Here is a 16911-nt window from a genome sequence, read left to right as displayed (position 1 = left end):
TTACAAACTTTGATTTTGGTTACAGGCCAATTAGAGATATAAATAATTGATTATGCAATTCGATCGCTGGTTCTAAAGCACAAAAACTATTTATTAGGATGTGAGGGGTTCACACACTTAAAAGAAACAGATTTTATAATGTCACTGGGATACTCTGCCTTCCAATGTTTAGAGCAGTACATTGTATTCACTTGAGATAGGCTTAGAAATTATATTATTGCCAACATCAGTTTAAGGTACACAGGACACACAAGGACAATGATTAGTGTTGCAATGTTGATTTTAGGATAAGAACTAGTGACTTTAGTACAGACATGGACAACTAGAATTGTGTACTAACCAAATGCAATGCTGAATGTAGAATAGTGTGAAGCAATAGGGTGTTTAACATCCCATGTTGGTGATGTTGAATCTGGAAAAAGACTCAGTAAATTAATATTGGTACAGCTTAAGTATATATAATGTCTAAGTTAGTATAGCCTTGGTATTTGATTGTTTTTGAGTAAATACCAAATTCAATGGTAGAGCAATGCTCATTGTCCAAAGTCATCTTTGATGAATGGAAGCCTTGTCATTAGCAATTCCTATGTATATCTTATTGCAAAAACTATGTGATGTTAAATATTTTTGTGTCAAAAAGGACAAAAGTATTCTAGGAGTGATATCTTTATTAGCTAACCAAAACAAAGATTATATTTGCTAGCTTTCAGAGCACAGAGGCCCCTTCATCAGGCTAGTTTACAAATTAATGACTGAGAAAAAGGCACAACATTTAAGAGGTGTTACATCAAGAAATTTGTACAGGAGAGGGAATACATCATTAAGATAAGCTAAAGTAATAAAACAAAGGTTTAGGTTAGGGATGGAAGAGTGAAAGTCCTATGAGATCAGAGATCTGTAGTCACTTTGCTGTGGGGTGTGAAGTGTGTCCATGTAGTGGGTCATAAATCCAGAAGTTAGACTGAGCCCTTGAGTTAATTACTGAAATGTTCTTATCAGTATGCATTCCCATCTTTTTCTCTCCCTGTAATTTCTTGATGTAACAGCTCTTAAATGTTGTGTCTTTTCCTCCGTCATTCATTTGTAAACTTGCATGATGAAGGGGCCTCTGTGCTCTTGATAGCTTTATTTGTATACTGAAATTTAAAGTTAATCTAGAACATGCGCTACCCCAACTATAAATCTGTCTCCACATTTTAAATTTGTCTCCCCCTCCAATTCAATAAGGTTTTGCCCAAGTGAAAAGTTACTAATTTGTTTTGGTTTACTTTCCTTAATGAATCAGGCCCTAGAAGTCTATATGTTCATATTCTGCCCAGAATTTTTTACTGTGTTAAAAATATTTGTTAATTTTGATTGCCAATAAAAAAAAATTATGTTACCAAGTTGACACATACATATACAGTACATCATACACAGATACAAACCTTACATGTGCCCAGGAACCATATCTCTATCAGATTTCATTTGAAGTAGTTGCAAGCATCTGTGATAGGCACACAACCAAAGCTCCTTTCCATATTCCATTCCATGAAAGTAGGAGACATGATAATGATAAGAAGTTTCTTATTTTATGGCTTTTTAGCAGATCGATGGGAAGGACTATATCAGGTGTTACTGATGTCATCAAGTGCCGTGAAAGTTATCAAGAAGCTGACATGGATGCACGCCCCTCACTGTAAGAAGTTAACCCTTCCTAAACCAGCGGCTCAACTAGCTTAGATCCTGCCAGAAAGCCATTACCGGATACTAGAAAACCAGATAGAAAACATATATATAGTGGGCACCTTCAAATTATTTTTAGGGGAGAATGATAAAACAAGGTGTGTTACTAAAATCTGCCCAGTAACAAGAAAGGTATATAAGACTGTTTAAAGTCATTGCTTGATGTTCAGATTCTTGATAGAAAGCTGTATGCTTAAATGCTTGAATAAAGGGGCTAATATGTGGATCTTTGGCTTATGATTTTAGCTTCATGCTGTTTGCTAAAATCCTATTTATAACAACATTTTTAAGGGTATTAATTAATTGTACAGGCATAAACTTGAATTTGGTGCATAACTTCTTAAATTCCAGATTTGAATAAATGTTTTGTGATTTATTTGCTTTAAGTATTTTGGCTTGCAGTTTGTTTTTGCATAGTGAGAAATAAATTGTATTTGTTCTAAGAGCATTGCTGGAAAGATGGTGTCCATTTGTGTTTTCCCTTTGACCATTATAATTGCTTTATTAGAAAATTAAATTGCTTCCACATCCAACATTTGGTGCTGCCTTCTTACTCTAATAATCACATTTTTCCATTTACTGTACATGCAAAATATACACTTTTATTTGAAGTAATTGGGTAACTCACCAGTCAAATTTCCATTGCATTTCAATTGTGTTGGCTGTTTATAATCTCATTGAATGAGTACAATGGCCATGTATTTGTGTGGCTAAATTGCACATATATCTATTCAGGCCAATGTGTCTTAGGCTGTGTACACACTGGAGCATTTTTGACCAATAATCCAGAAAATCAGCCGATATACGACCGTTCAGTCGGAAGTCGGGTTAATGTTTATAGTGACACGATGGTCGAAAGTCATTCCAAAGTATCGATTGTCAGCTCATTTGGCTGGTTGTACTGTTTAATATTTTCCGACCAATCACCTAACGATCATGTAGTGTATATGCAGTCATGCTCACGATCCCCATAGAGTTTACATAGTCTAGCTCTTTTCAGCCGATTCTAGCAATGAGTGTCCCGGTGAATAGATGTAGAGAGTGCTGTAGAAGGAATGATTAATTTCGTTGTTCTGTGGCAGAATTTTTCGTCACAGTAGCTAATAAAATTCACTAGCACATGTGTATAGCTATAACAAGGCGTTTTAATCAGTGTGACAATTTGACTAGAAATAATGAATGAATATTGTGTTGTCATTCTCTGCAGAATACAGGACCAGATGAAGAACACAGATCTGAAGGTAAATCGTGTCAGTGTGTAAGCAAGAATAGCCAGACTGATCGGACCATCAGTCGGTTGAGCTAAAAGTATATTTTTGTACTATAGTTTTGCTCTTCAGATACAAATAAGCAACATAGCTTGAATTCTTTCTACAGTATGCCACTCAATGTACAGGTAATAGGAATGGGCAAATCTTTTAAATCTACAATTGCCCATAAAATTTGATTTTATGTCAAACAATACTGTCTAATTAAAGGAAAATGTCACCTAAAATGCAGTTTTGCTATTAACACCACTAGCAGCAACTGGGGTAGAAGGCACTAAAGTGTAGTTATTATGCATTATTACCCCCAGAATGCATAAACCCCAATATATTAATTTGCTTACTAAAAATCTAGGTATGATCATAAACTAATAAAATGTGCTTATTTTATTCAGTATGTGGAGAGTCATCTATAAATAGATAATATGTCTTATTACAAATAATTTTTCATCTGAAAATTTCCGAATTACACTGCAATCAAATACCAAGCAAGTGCTTAATGTAATAATAAAAATAAACTTTATTTTCGTGCCATATATACTGTATATGTGTATGGAAAATCTATCTAATAATAATGTAATAATAAAAAGTCCCCACAGCTCCTATTTAATGCAGATGCCTATAAAAAAATGTAACTCTACATTGTAATCATTGTAGCCCTGACAAATATATTTCTTGTATAGGTTTAATGATATTTAGATTGATGTGGAGAGAACTGGCACAGACATTTAAACTAAAAAAGACAGCATAATACTAAATGCTAAACATCTAATTTCAAAACTGATCTACTTAATGCCTTAAATTCCTCTGTAGCATTGCAAGTATACACTATATCTAGGGTATTGGACTCTAAATTAAACTGAGGCTGGATACACACTACAGTGTTTTCAGACAATTACCATTCACCTGATAAATGACCACTCGTCCCAATATTGCATAAGTGTGTTCACTTAGACAATGAACGATTGTCGTTCCAAAGCAACCGACCATTGTTTGATTTGATTGTTCAAGAGAACTATAAATCTCGTTGAGCTATGGAACGACATACTTTCAATCCTGCAGTGTGTATGCACTCACAATCAGGATCTCCATAGAATTTACAGAGTCATGAACTTTTCAGTCGACGGTTATGACAGTTGAAGAGCACAGATCTGAGGGTAAATGTTTTAAAACATGTATAGTGTGTACGTATGAATCAGCATGCTGATCGGGACTTTTTTTTTTTTTCAGTCTCTAGTAAAATCGGTGTAGATAACACATTGATCAGAAAATTCTGTAGTTTAGACCCATGAAAAAAGAAAATAGGATCTGCGCTCAACTCCAATAAAGCAAGAGCTGCAATTACTCAGGAATCCCTTCCTGTATATCATACAAACAATAAAACCAGTGTATTGCGCTCAATTTACTATATACCCAACTAATGCTAAGACAAATATAATAAATTGATAATGAAATATTCTTGTTAAGTATATAGGCAACTGAGCGCAATACACTGGTTTTATTGTTTGTAGTTTATACCCAGTCTGACATGAATATTTAAACCCATTAATGTATTCATATCGAAACACTGTTGTTAATTTACAACAGAGACTGAACCTTCAACTTCTGAAAATAGTCACTAAAGATTTGTCAGTGCAACATGAAAATAGTTGAGCTGCCAATCTTAAGTGAAATAATCTGGAAATTTAATAACCTGTAAATTGTTTTCATCCACACCCAACTTTCCCCAGAAATAGAAACACTGGATAATACATTTTTCATTAGTAATTGTCAGAGGGAGGTTGACTTGATAGGAGCTCAGTTCTTTGGTCTATGGCTGTGTTTTGTGCAGTCTCTACATGACTCAGTTTTACATTCCCCTCAGACTTCGTGGCTTGCGTGTGCTCTGTATGTGCTGGTTTCATTCTGTGGTCCCAGTTGTCAGTTTCTGTGAAAGATGTCAAGATATAGTTGTTAGCAACTGTGAAAATCAGTACTGCATTAAGGCACACTTCCAGATCCTGTGTTCGAATATTTGAAACGGTAGATTTTCTATAAATGCAGTAAAAAACTTTGTATTAACCAAACACAGACATATAACAAAGCATTATGCTAAATAGTGTGGCAATAGCCCAAGTCCACAAACCATCAGTTCAAATATGACCCTGACAAAAGAGAACTTAGTGGAGACAATATGATAATGAACTTTTTTTTGTGGAGACTAATATAATTAAGATGAGGGCATTGTTTGAGGTTCCCATGCATCACTGTTTCCACAGGACAGTCCCCCCCTAATGCTTTTGCATGTAGCATACAAGTACTTACATTTATACTGCAATTTAGATTTGAGATCAGGTGCTCCCCCTTCCCATCTCTAAGTCTGTCTGCCCAAAAATTTTAACTCACATTGCTTGTTTTCCCCTAATAAGGTGGTTCATGTTTTTAATCTTCAAAGTTATGGAAGTCATAAGTTTGCTGTGCTTTCCAATGAAAGATATCTCAGTAGCGGATAATAAAAAAAACGTGTTCCCTTCCTTCCGTGCCTACTCTTCAATTTTTACCCTTATCCTCTTGAACAATTTGCAGTAAAAATATGAATATATAACTGGATGATTAAGCAAAATAAAGAACAATATGTGGAATCGGGGCCTATTTGTTCTCACGAACATAGACACTGTGGTACATGAGGAGCAGACTTTATTCCACATGCCATCCTCATGATTTATTTATAAGGCACCACTGATTCTGCAGAACCAGATAGTTGGCATACAAATACATTATTACAACATAACAAATGTATGAATAAACATAAGTATAATCACAAATACAATTAGGCATAATAGCAACATGTGGACATGTGGTACAAGCCCAAGTATGAGTAGTGCCCGAGCTCTTCCAGACAGCACAAAAACAAGTATGAATTCCATGTTTATGAGTAAACAATCAACATAGTGATCACACAAATAGTTCAGTGTAGGACATCACAGCAACAAACAAGGTAGATGGACAGGCATGAAACATAGGTTAGAGAGGACCCTGCCCATGAAAGCATATATTTTAGAAGGAGGGAGAAGTAAAAGACAATAGGAGCAAATGGGACACAAGTGAGTGTGGTGGGTGGATGGAGTGGAAATTAGGGTCTGGGTGGATAGGTTAGGCAAGCTTGAAAAGATGGGCTTTTAAAGTATTTTAGGTTGGGGAAGAGTCTGGTGGGGTGAGATAAGAAGTTCCAGAGGTGAGGAGCAGTGCAAGAGAAGTCATGGAGATGGGAGTGAGAAGAGGTTATAAGAGGGGATGAGAGATTTAGCTTTGAGGTGGAGTGGATCAGCTGGTGTGCATCTCGTGACAAGATCAGATATGTAAAGAGGGGAAGGGATAGTTAGGTGAGGATTGGAGTTACAAGAAGAATAGTCTAGAGTGGATTGTAGAGGGGGAAAAGTGGATGAAGGAAAAATCAGTGAGGAAGAGGTTATAGTAATCAAAACGGGATAATGAGAGGGTGGTTCAAGGTTTTGGTAATTTTATGAGTGTGGAAGAGGTGTATATTGGCAATATTGCGGAGGAGGAGGCAACTGGACTTGGAGTGGGATTGGATGTGAGGAGAGAAGCTGAGGGAGGAGTCAATGATAACACCAAATCAGCGGTCATCGGGAGAAGAGGAGAGCATGAAGTTGCCAATCGTGAAGGAGATATGGGGAGAGGTAGTGATATTAGTTGGGGGAAAGTTAATGAGCTCAGATTTGGACAAGTTTCATGATGGCATTGGGTCATTGTGAAGGGGGTGGTGTGGGCGCGCACACGTACAGGGACCAACTGCATATGCGCAGGTCGTGCATGCACAGTACATACAGTGCACACGCCGAGATCGGTGCGTGCATGGACACACTGTAACTGCGCATTTGCTGTCACATGAAGGAACCCCACTGTGTGTACCAACTCAATTCGGTACGCACACAGTGGGGAGAGACACAAGGGGTGATGACATCATCACCTCTGGCCCACACACAGCATCCACGTGCGTGTGGTGAATCATCACACACACAGCCGCTGGGGTGGCTGGGACTCCCCCTCGTTCTCTGCTGCCTGCCTGCCTGCCCCTGGACAATGAGCATACACTACACTACAGAAAACATACATTACATTACAGAAAATATGCACTACACTACAGAAAGAGAAAGACACAGTATACTACAGAAAAGGACTCAATACTACAGGAACGTTCCTTACATTGCAGACAAAGAATTGGATCAAGGATACAAGGATTTGATAAGTATCATTGATAATAATATATATCTATAAAGCTATATGTGTTTGTACTGTTGATTTAACTATGTATATACATATAACTGTGTGGCTATTGTTTGATATCTGTGAAATCAATTAAGTTAAATCCATATTATAAATACTAATTCTTATTAAAGATACATATGTAAAGAAAATAGTGCAAGGATAGTGTAAGGAATAAAGGTGGTGAACCTAGGGTTAATTTTATATTGATGTACTACCTTATGTTGAAATATTTTATCATATATGTGTGAACTGTGAATGCAGGGTTTTCTGTGTTAACAGTAAAATACTTTAATTTGAATAATAATAAATGGTAATATATCTTTAAGTGATAGTATTACTGCTTAGATGGCGTAATGTCTGTGTGAGTACTTTTATGTTTCTGCACCACGGGAGGTTTCTGTCTTCCTTGAGCTTGCCTTCTGTGGCCCAGAAGTTAATTGACAGCATTCCAGGGCGAATTGCATAGGTCTTCAAAAAGAAGGGACAACGCTGCAAATATTGATTCTTTACATAAACTTAATGTAATTGTCAATAAAAGCCTTTAACACATATGAAATACATATGAAGCAGCAAACTTTGTGAAAACCAATACTTGTGTCATTCTCAAAACCTTTTGCCATGACTGTATCTTCGGCAATATGTATAGTGTGGGGATTTTTCCAAAGAAAATCTACGTCCGTTTTAGTAATGGTTCCTTGACTGTGGGATTCTTGAATTAGTTTTTGATATTGTTTAAGAAAATTGGCCGTAGGGTTGATGATTAATCTTCTGTAGCAATTAGTGTCCTTTATTTGTCTGTAGACTTCTTTTAGATATTTTTTTTGTAGACCAAAGACTATATTCCCTCCTTTGTCGGAGGGTTTTATAACAATGGTTTCCTTACTCTGAATTTCTTTAAGCGCATGATTTTCCTGGATAGTTAATTATGAATGTGGTCATAATGTTTTCAAGGGTATCTAATTCTTTTGATACCATGTCCATGTACGTTTTAATTTGTGGACATATAGCAGCGCTTGGAAAGAAAGTTGACTTTTTCTTTATTTTGGATGATCTTAAATCTGACTGAGTGGCACTTTACGGATTGATACTTTCGGATTGGAGTTCCTCCAATGTTTTCAGTGCTTCAATTTCTTCTTTGTTTAGAAATTAATTCCAACATTGGTGATTTTTTTAAATATCTAAACAGAAGTAGTGTGTATAAGTGTAAATCTTATTCTATTACAAAACAATCTAATTTTTGTGATGGCGAAAAGGATAAACCTCTGGAAATTATGTGTCTGAGTGTCAGAGATTGAAATGAAACACGCTTACACACAATTATTTAATGTGGACTGAACTACAATCAATTTAACATCATATAATAAAAGAGTATCTCAACTCAACATATTATTGCTATAATACAAACTGTCAGAGTCTGCAATCTATGTCTATAAGGAAAGTGAGTAGAGACGTACTTGAAGTTCTCTACATCTCCTCATTAGTGAGGAGATGTAGAGAACTTCAAGTACGTCTCTACTCACTTTCATTGAATACAGATTGAGCTATAGCTAACTGGCAAGTTATACAACATGGAGTTAAAATTAAAGACTTTTATTATTATACAACTTTCTATAGCTCATTATCGACTCTAAAGCTAGGTACACACTACAGAATTTTCCAACAACTTTTTATGTCGATTGATTTTACATGCATTCGATGTTCAGATCGCTCGGTTCATGGACTGCATACACACTAGCCTTGTTTAGGACGATAAAGGGAAGAGCGGACGTCCCTTTAGTGACTTTTTACAGCCATGTTGTCGTGAGCAATGACTGTAATTTTGTACTCACTGTTGTGGATCGTTCGGAAGTTTATACACACTACACAACGGAAACGAGATTGGAACGAAAATATTAAACGGTACGACCAACCAAATGAGGCGACAATCGTCCATATGGCCAGACTTTCGACCATCGTGTCACTACACACACTGACCCGACTTTTGAACGAGCGGTCGTATGTTGGCTGATTAAGCCGATTATTGGACGAAAACCGTGTAGTGTGTACCCAGCTTAACAAATGATCAGTGCAGAAACCCTAGACATGGAGAATGTTCTTACATCATTATCATATGCAGATTGATTTATGGCTAAATACTGTAAGATAAAAAGCCATAAAATCCCAACACACTGTTGAAATACAACTATATCATTAGTCTCTCTCTCTGTGCAGCATTTACTTAGTAAGATAACACAGCCTACAATTCTATTCACTGAACAAAACCAGAGTGAACTACTTGCACTACTTGAGCTGGAAATTAAGGCTCACGCCGGACCAGAGTCGATATCAACAGTCTAATTACAAGGGTCTGTGACCAGACCACTAGGGTATTTCTCTAGACTTCTCTCTCCTGTAGAAAGAGGTTTTGATGAATGTGCAAAACAACTGGCTTTAATAAATTATGCTGTTAAAGTGACAGAACATATTGTGGGTTTTAGACCCCTCATTATACAAACCTCACACTCTCCATTAACCCTTCTACTCCAGGACATGCTGCTTGGTGTCTCTCAACAGAGGTTTTGGAGATGAATAATGGAATTGAGTGGGCGCAATCTCAAAGTAAGTCACAAAGCCAAATATATAGTGTCTCAACTGCTAAACACAGCAGGGACGGAACACGACTGTGGACAAATGCCACATGTTGAAACAATGCCTTTGTTTAGATAAATAACACATCCAGATGATCGAGTAATTTTTGTTGATGGGTCTTGGTCTCACATGGATGGGAAATATGTGACTGGTTATGCAGTCTTGGATAAGACCACAGGGCTTCAAAGTCTTGTTAAATTACCTGGTCACATGTCGGAAAATAGTGCAGAATTGGAGGCAGTAAAGGAAGCCTTACTACTTCAACCTTCAGGAGCATGTACTATATATATAGCGACAGCTCATATGCAGTGCGGTCCCTGACATTACACTTGAATACCTGCAACAGACAGCCAGGATAAACTGCTGGCTCTCGTTTCAGTGCTCAAAGAGTTATGAGAAAGGGGAATGATGCATCCTGAAGAGGCTGTGATCATTAAAGTTCCTGCACACCTGAAAGGGAATGATTCCCTTGTCATGGGTAATAACTCTGCAGATGAAGCGCCCAAATTGGCTGCGGTATCTGGATTTTCTGAGACCCAGATTACAAAGAAGTATCATCTTTTAAAGTGACGACACATAACAAGACTCTGGAAGAAGGCCCAGTGTTGTTTGAAGGGGTACAGAAAAAGGATCCTCTTCTGATACCCCACATTACCACACCACAAGGTTATTGTGCAATTAAACAGGGCATTCTGTGCCACACGAACAATGAGGGTTCAGAACCCCTGCCAGTTGATCCTGCACATTTTCAGGTAGAGCTGACAAGACTCAACTATCAGCTCCTCGGACACCCTGGCCGAGATAAACTCATGTCCCTCTTAAAAGACATTATACTGGTCAGGTATGTCAAAGACAGGGGAAATTGTCACACAACATTGTCTTGTGTGTGCACAAGTGAACCCCAGGCGGTAAATGTATAAAGCTCTGATTTTGAAAATCCAGAGATTTTCTCGGGAGAGTTGAAACTCGCTGATGTATGAACCTGAGATTTCACATAAAATCACCAGAGATGTGTTTCTGTCAAAATCGTTATTTCAAAAATCGAGAGAGATCAAAGTCTCGGCTGTTTGCTACTCTAGCTACACAAATCTCAAATATATGAAGCAGCGATTAAGCAAACTCTCCTGAGTTTGCTTTAAAAATTGCTAGATACAACATGGTACATCCTAACTGCGTGATTAGTAAACACATCATTTACACTGCCTTGCCTGTACAGCAGAGGCTGTGAAAAGTTTAAAAATAGATAAATGTTTAAAAAAAAAATGCGTGGAGACCCCCCATCTGAGCATTATTAACCCTAGTGCTACCAGCCTACTGCCGGTTATGGAAGAATCGGGAACAAATTTGCGTGGTGTCACCCCCCCCCCCCCCCCCCCCCCCGATTTTCACATAACCAGCTCTGGTGGTTGGCACTATAGCAGGGAGACAGGCGGCAGGGGTCTCCCTGCCATAATGACAAACCAACCCCAGGCTGTTCAGCGCTGGGCTGAATTCGCTAGGGAGTGGGCTCCCCCCAAAAAAATGTGCGGGCCCACCCGCTAGGGATAACCAGCCAGTGATGAAAGCCCAAGGGCTCTTCCTACACCCTGGGCGGTGGGTGTAGGGTAATATAAGTGATTATAAAGTAAAAAAAAAAACAACAGATTTTGTTTTTGGAACTACAAGTCCCAGCCATGCCAGGGTGCCATAAACAGTCTGGGCATGCTGATGCTTCTATAACTACACTTGGAGAACCACAAGTGCCATCATGGCCTGACACCCATGGCTGGCTGAGACCTGTAGTTCCACAAAAATAAGTTAAAAAACCACAACACCCACATTAAAACCACATACTTTAAATAAAAATAAAAAAACAGTAAAAACATAGCACAAATTTAAATAACAATAATAAATAAATGTAATAACAATAATAAAACCCAAAATACTCACCAATCTGAATTCTTTCTTTTGTCAGCAGCTTTTAATCCAAATATGTTTTAAAATCATGTCCTTAAATATTTATAGATCCAAATGTCCATGCTTGATACCATGTCCATAAATAATTTTATATCCAAATGTCCATGCTTGAAACCATGTCCATAAATAATTGTATATCCAAATGTCCATGCTTGAAACTATGTCCATAAATAATTGTATATCCAAATGTCCATGCTTGAAATCATGTCCATAAATAATTGTAGAGCCAAATGTCCATGGGATCACCCCATTTGAGCTCATGACTGGTCGCAAAACGTCACTTTGCTTCCACAGTGAACCACAGATGTCAAATCCTATCAAAGAGGCGATTGCCAGAGATGTATTCTTACAACAGGTGCAACATAACTTGAAAGAACTTGTGCCATAGACAGCCATTCAGCTGAACAAACCCTATCTAAAGGGGGAGACTACCGTGCCTACAGTGAATAGTCTGGTATTGGTCAAGACCTTCCGAAAGGCTGGTCCTTAGGATGCAAACTGGGAGGGACCACATCAGGTCCTTGAAATCCTGGGTGATACAATGCTAAATATGACCGCAAAGAAAGACTCTCGGAGAAGGCGTAAATTTCTCTGGGTCCACGTAACCAAGTTAAAAACATGCAAGCCACCTTAGCTCAGTACAGCGTTTCTGTGCTCATTGAGATGGGTAGATTAAGAAATCATAACAATTCCAAATAATATTAATATACACAAAAAGGTTTTTACTGAACGATATGAGCCATAATATAAGGAAAGCAAAATCCTAAAGCCCTATCCTAAATACATCTCATACCATAAATGCAACTAACTGCGCTCAAAGAGGGACACTTCTCTAAGAAGTATATTGCAGTCTTACTTACACTCTAGGTGTTGATATAGTTGAGGAAATGGAAAGAACACCAGTGACCCCAGAGAAGCGATTAGGTACCCATTCAGATACTCATGTGAGGCTTCAGAAAATTCAGCTTGGTTTTGGTTCAGAACTCAAGAATTGGCTGCTCGACTTAAGGAACAAAGAAGACATACTGCAGAAACTCAAGTACTCGAGGAATCAAGCTACAATCAAGTTGGAGCATGATGCCACCAAAAATAACTGAAGTTGTGCATGATTTCTAGGAAGATGCCAAAGTATCTTAGTGGGAAAGCATATTTGCTTACAGTCTGAAAGCAACATACCGTATATACTCGTGTATAAGCCGAGTTTTGCAGCATATTTTTCTATGCTGAAAAAGCCCCCCTCGGCTTATACACGGGTGAACTTACCTGGTCTCCGGTCCCTTGGCTCATAACTTCCGCAGTTGAACGCATGTGCGTTCCAAATGCCGAACTTCCTGTCACTGACAGGAAGTTCGGCATTTGGAACGCACATGCATTCCACTGCGGGCGTAAGTGACCTGGTTAGGTGGTGTGGAGCATGTTTTCTGGATGATACCTGAATGTAATTGGGGGGACAGTGCTGTTATAACAAATCTCTCCTGTTTCATCAAGCTCTTTCCCTCGTCACACACAGCGTTGCCCCATAGAGCCCATGCATGTTGAATCGGGCCTGCATGAGTCTTCATCACTGGTATGTTGTCCGTTTACAGCTACTGTTGTCTTTTCTGAGCTCTGCTACTGTGCTTCATGGGATTACAGAGATTTTACCCTGAGACTGCTGTTCTCTATCAGATGCTGTTTTCCCTTTAGCAGATTGTTTATTTGCATTTAATGTAGTGATGCTAATGTCAGTGTATTATTTGTAAGTAATTAGGAAACAGCTTTAGAGGTTTTTTTTTATTATGTCCTATTCCAGAGTTTTTTGTGTTGATCAGTGGTTAGAATCCCCCAATACATCAGTTTTGATGTCTTGATGTAAGAAAATTAAAAGGTAAAAAAAAAGCCAAAGGGCCTCATAAAAGCCTCATACACAAACCAATTAATTTAAACAGAGGAAATTAAAATATTTGACACTTAAAATAAATGCAACCTTGGTGTTCATCAATGTCAGCAGTTATATAGAACATAAGCGAGGATGAAACCAAAGGATGAATGTTTAAAGTGGACGAGGTTTGACCATGCCCAGTGGTGATGATATCACTTGTGAAAGTCACGCACATTAATGCAAATGTGGGGCTAGACCATGATCTTTGAACAACAAATAGCTGGAAGTAACTGCACCTGCATCTTTTTCTAGCTAGACCCTGGTTACTGACAGAAGATAACCACATTGGGTGGCAGTAAATCATTCTGTAAGTGTCTCCTGGCCTTTGTTACTTCTGTCACCTGGATTACAGATGCTGACCTTAGGCTGTGCATTTACCAGTAGCTGCTGCATTTCCCACCCTAGGCTTATACTCGAGTCAATAAGTTTTCCCAGTTTTTTGTGGTATAATTAGGTGCCTCGGCTTATATTCGGGTCGACTTATACTCGAGTATATACGGTAATTCTTCAGTCTTCTCATTCATCCAGTAATAGCTCTCATGCTATTGGTATTAGTCATGCACTTTGTTTTAATACTTCTAAAGGACTGGATAAACAACACGATGAACTTGCATAATGAAGAACAACATATGAGGACTAAAATACAATAAATGATGAACTATTAAGGGAAGGGGGTATGGGTTTTTTGGACTTTGTAGGAATGGGAATTGCTTTCATGATGTCTTTGTATTTTTTTTATTCCTTTGTGCCTTATCTCTTTTTCTCCATTTTTGTCTCTTTTCTCTCTCCTTTTATCTTCTTTCTTCTCTCCTGCTCTTTACACCGTCGGGAAAGGGTGTTTTTCCACTATGGTTCTCCCTCTAGAAGGTTTTTTCCTGTTGTGCACCAATAACACAAGAGTTTTTTTTATCTCCCCTATAATTGGTAGGGAGAGAAAGAGAGAGTTGAAAATTATCGGGGGCTCTCTCTCTTCCTCTCCCTTTATTTTATATTAAGTTCACCACCAAATCTAAGGACAGATAGGTAATTTTTACTTTTTTTTTTTTTAAATCCAGTATTTTTATTGAAATTTTTTAAGATATAAACATACTAAACAACAAAAAAAAAAGAAAAACAATCGCATACATATCGGAATTAAATGACGGAATTTACAAGATTACATTAAAGCATAATAATAATAAATGTGCTATATTCATTCAGGATCATACATCGTAAATGCTTATACATAAGTATGTTACACATGCAGGGTTTATTACATGGACTCAGATACTTATTATAAGAACTGCGGTAGCCATACATTTAAGTAGATAGAGCATCTGTACTAGATGACATAGGATAGAATGGAGACTCTAACAATCTGTACCATATATTCTCAAATTCCTTCAGAGCCTGTCTGCTAGTATAAACAAATCTCTCGTGCCTTATGGTGGTATTGACCAGTGCCTTCCAATTTTTAACCGTGGGACTCGTCGGGGCCAACCACAGCCTCGCTATACAGACCTTAGCCAACATCAATAACTGTGAAATGTACATTTTTGTCAGTTTATTAACTTTCCACTTCAATCGGAGCCCAAAGAGACAAGTGGCCGGTGAACTAAGAGACACTTCAATTCCAGTAACCTGAATACATCTCCTGATCCTTCGCCAGAAGATTTGTATACATGAACACTCCCATAGAAGGTGCCAATAGTTAGCATTGATCGAATTGCATTTCGGACAGTTAGGGGTAGCATCCGGGCGAAATTTTGCCAATCTAATAGGGGTAAAGTAGGCCCTGTGTAAGATAAACACCTGTATTTGTTGAAATTTTAATGATGAAGTATAACCTTTAGTACTGTCTGTAACCATTTCCCACTCCTTGTCTGATAAAGGGCCAATATCTATTTCCCACTGATTCCTCAAACCATCCAAATCATCTGCAGTGGATTCATACAGAAGACATGAATACATTCGAGAGATCAGACCTCTATAACCCAAGGCCTGTAATTGTTTCCTCAGTGGATCCACCCCAAACACCAAAGTCTCCCCTTTAAATTGTGTGCTTAGGGCGTGTCGTAACTGAAGGTAAGAATAAAACATTGTTCTGGGTACAGAGAATTCCCCAACCAACTGTTCGAAGGATTTAAGTACATTTGTATCATAAAGCTGACCTACCGACACCACACCCAACCGAGACCACTCCCTGGCCCTCTTCACTGTATTCAACTTCTCAAATTTCTTTTTCCCCCAGATAGGAGTATATGGATCAATGTCAGTTTGTTTCATTATTTTATTACAGATTGTCCAAATCTTAACTGCCTGAATCAGGAGCGGAGGAGCCCGCATACCAAGCCGCCCCGCCAGCAGTGACTGTAAGGGAGTGTGATTAGAATTAAATTGGTGTACCAACACCCAATGTAGCTCATGGTAATCGGGGTCCGAAACCCATGCCTTAAGGTGGACCAATTGAGAGGCAAAATAATATAATTTCAAGTTAGGAAGTGCAAATCCACCAGAAGATCTGGGTCTATACAGCGAGCTGAGCTTGACCTTAGCCCTTCCCCCTCCCCAAACCAATGAAATCAAATAGCTATCAATGCATCGGAAAATGGAGGGTGGAATATATACAGGTGACTGCTGGAGTATATATAAAAACTTTGGCTGCACCATCATCCTAATTAAATTGATCCTACCGGAGACAGAAAGTGGGAGCTTCTTCCATACATGAGTTTTTTCTTTAATGTATTTGATCTGGGGCCGCAAATTAAGTTCTACATATTCAGCGGGGGTATTAGAGATCCATATTCCCAAGTATTTGAATTTCGATGCCCATTTTAACTGTAAGCCTTCTGGCATTGTCACGGGACACTCCCATCCCAGAGGGAACACGCTAGATTTATCCCAATTAATATTTAGGCCGGAAAAAAACCCAAATCCATCAATCACCTGCAGCAAATGTTTTAGGGAAGTGTCGTGATCTGAAAGGAACAACAGCATATCATCTGCATATAATGCCACCTTATCCTCTCTGTGCTCTGATCTAAGTCCCACAATTTCTCTTTCATGCCGGATCTTACAGGCCAGCGGCTCTATTGCTAATGCAAACAGGGCCGGAGACAACGGGCATCCCTGTCTAGTACCCCGCTCTAATTGAAATTGTTGAGAAAG

The 16911-nt window shown here is 38.4% G+C and overlaps 2 protein-coding genes across 2 annotated transcripts in view; one reads left to right on the top strand and one right to left on the bottom strand.

Annotated features, from left to right (window-relative positions):
• The window catches only part of TSNAXIP1 (translin associated factor X interacting protein 1), a 403075-nt gene extending 400831 nt beyond the window's left edge, over nucleotides 1–2244 (top strand). The window contains exon 17 of the transcript XR_012679541.1: nucleotides 1586–2244. The gene's annotated coding sequence lies outside the window, so the exon portion shown is untranslated. The remainder of the gene's footprint in view (nucleotides 1–1585) is intronic.
• A 1246-nt stretch (nucleotides 2245–3490) lies between these two features.
• The window catches only part of CARMIL2 (capping protein regulator and myosin 1 linker 2), a 1059949-nt gene continuing 1046528 nt past the window's right edge, over nucleotides 3491–16911 (bottom strand). The window contains exon 40 of the mRNA XM_075188807.1: nucleotides 3491–4917. Coding sequence (XP_075044908.1) covers nucleotides 4751–4917 — 167 coding nt within the window. The 3' untranslated portion in view covers nucleotides 3491–4750. The remainder of the gene's footprint in view (nucleotides 4918–16911) is intronic.

Source organism: Mixophyes fleayi, chromosome 10 (genome assembly GCF_038048845.1).
Source record: "Mixophyes fleayi isolate aMixFle1 chromosome 10, aMixFle1.hap1, whole genome shotgun sequence".
NCBI classification, from domain to species: domain Eukaryota; kingdom Metazoa; phylum Chordata; class Amphibia; order Anura; family Limnodynastidae; genus Mixophyes; species Mixophyes fleayi.
Note: the sequence above shows the minus strand (reverse complement) of the source record. Positions and strands in the feature narration are given on the sequence as shown.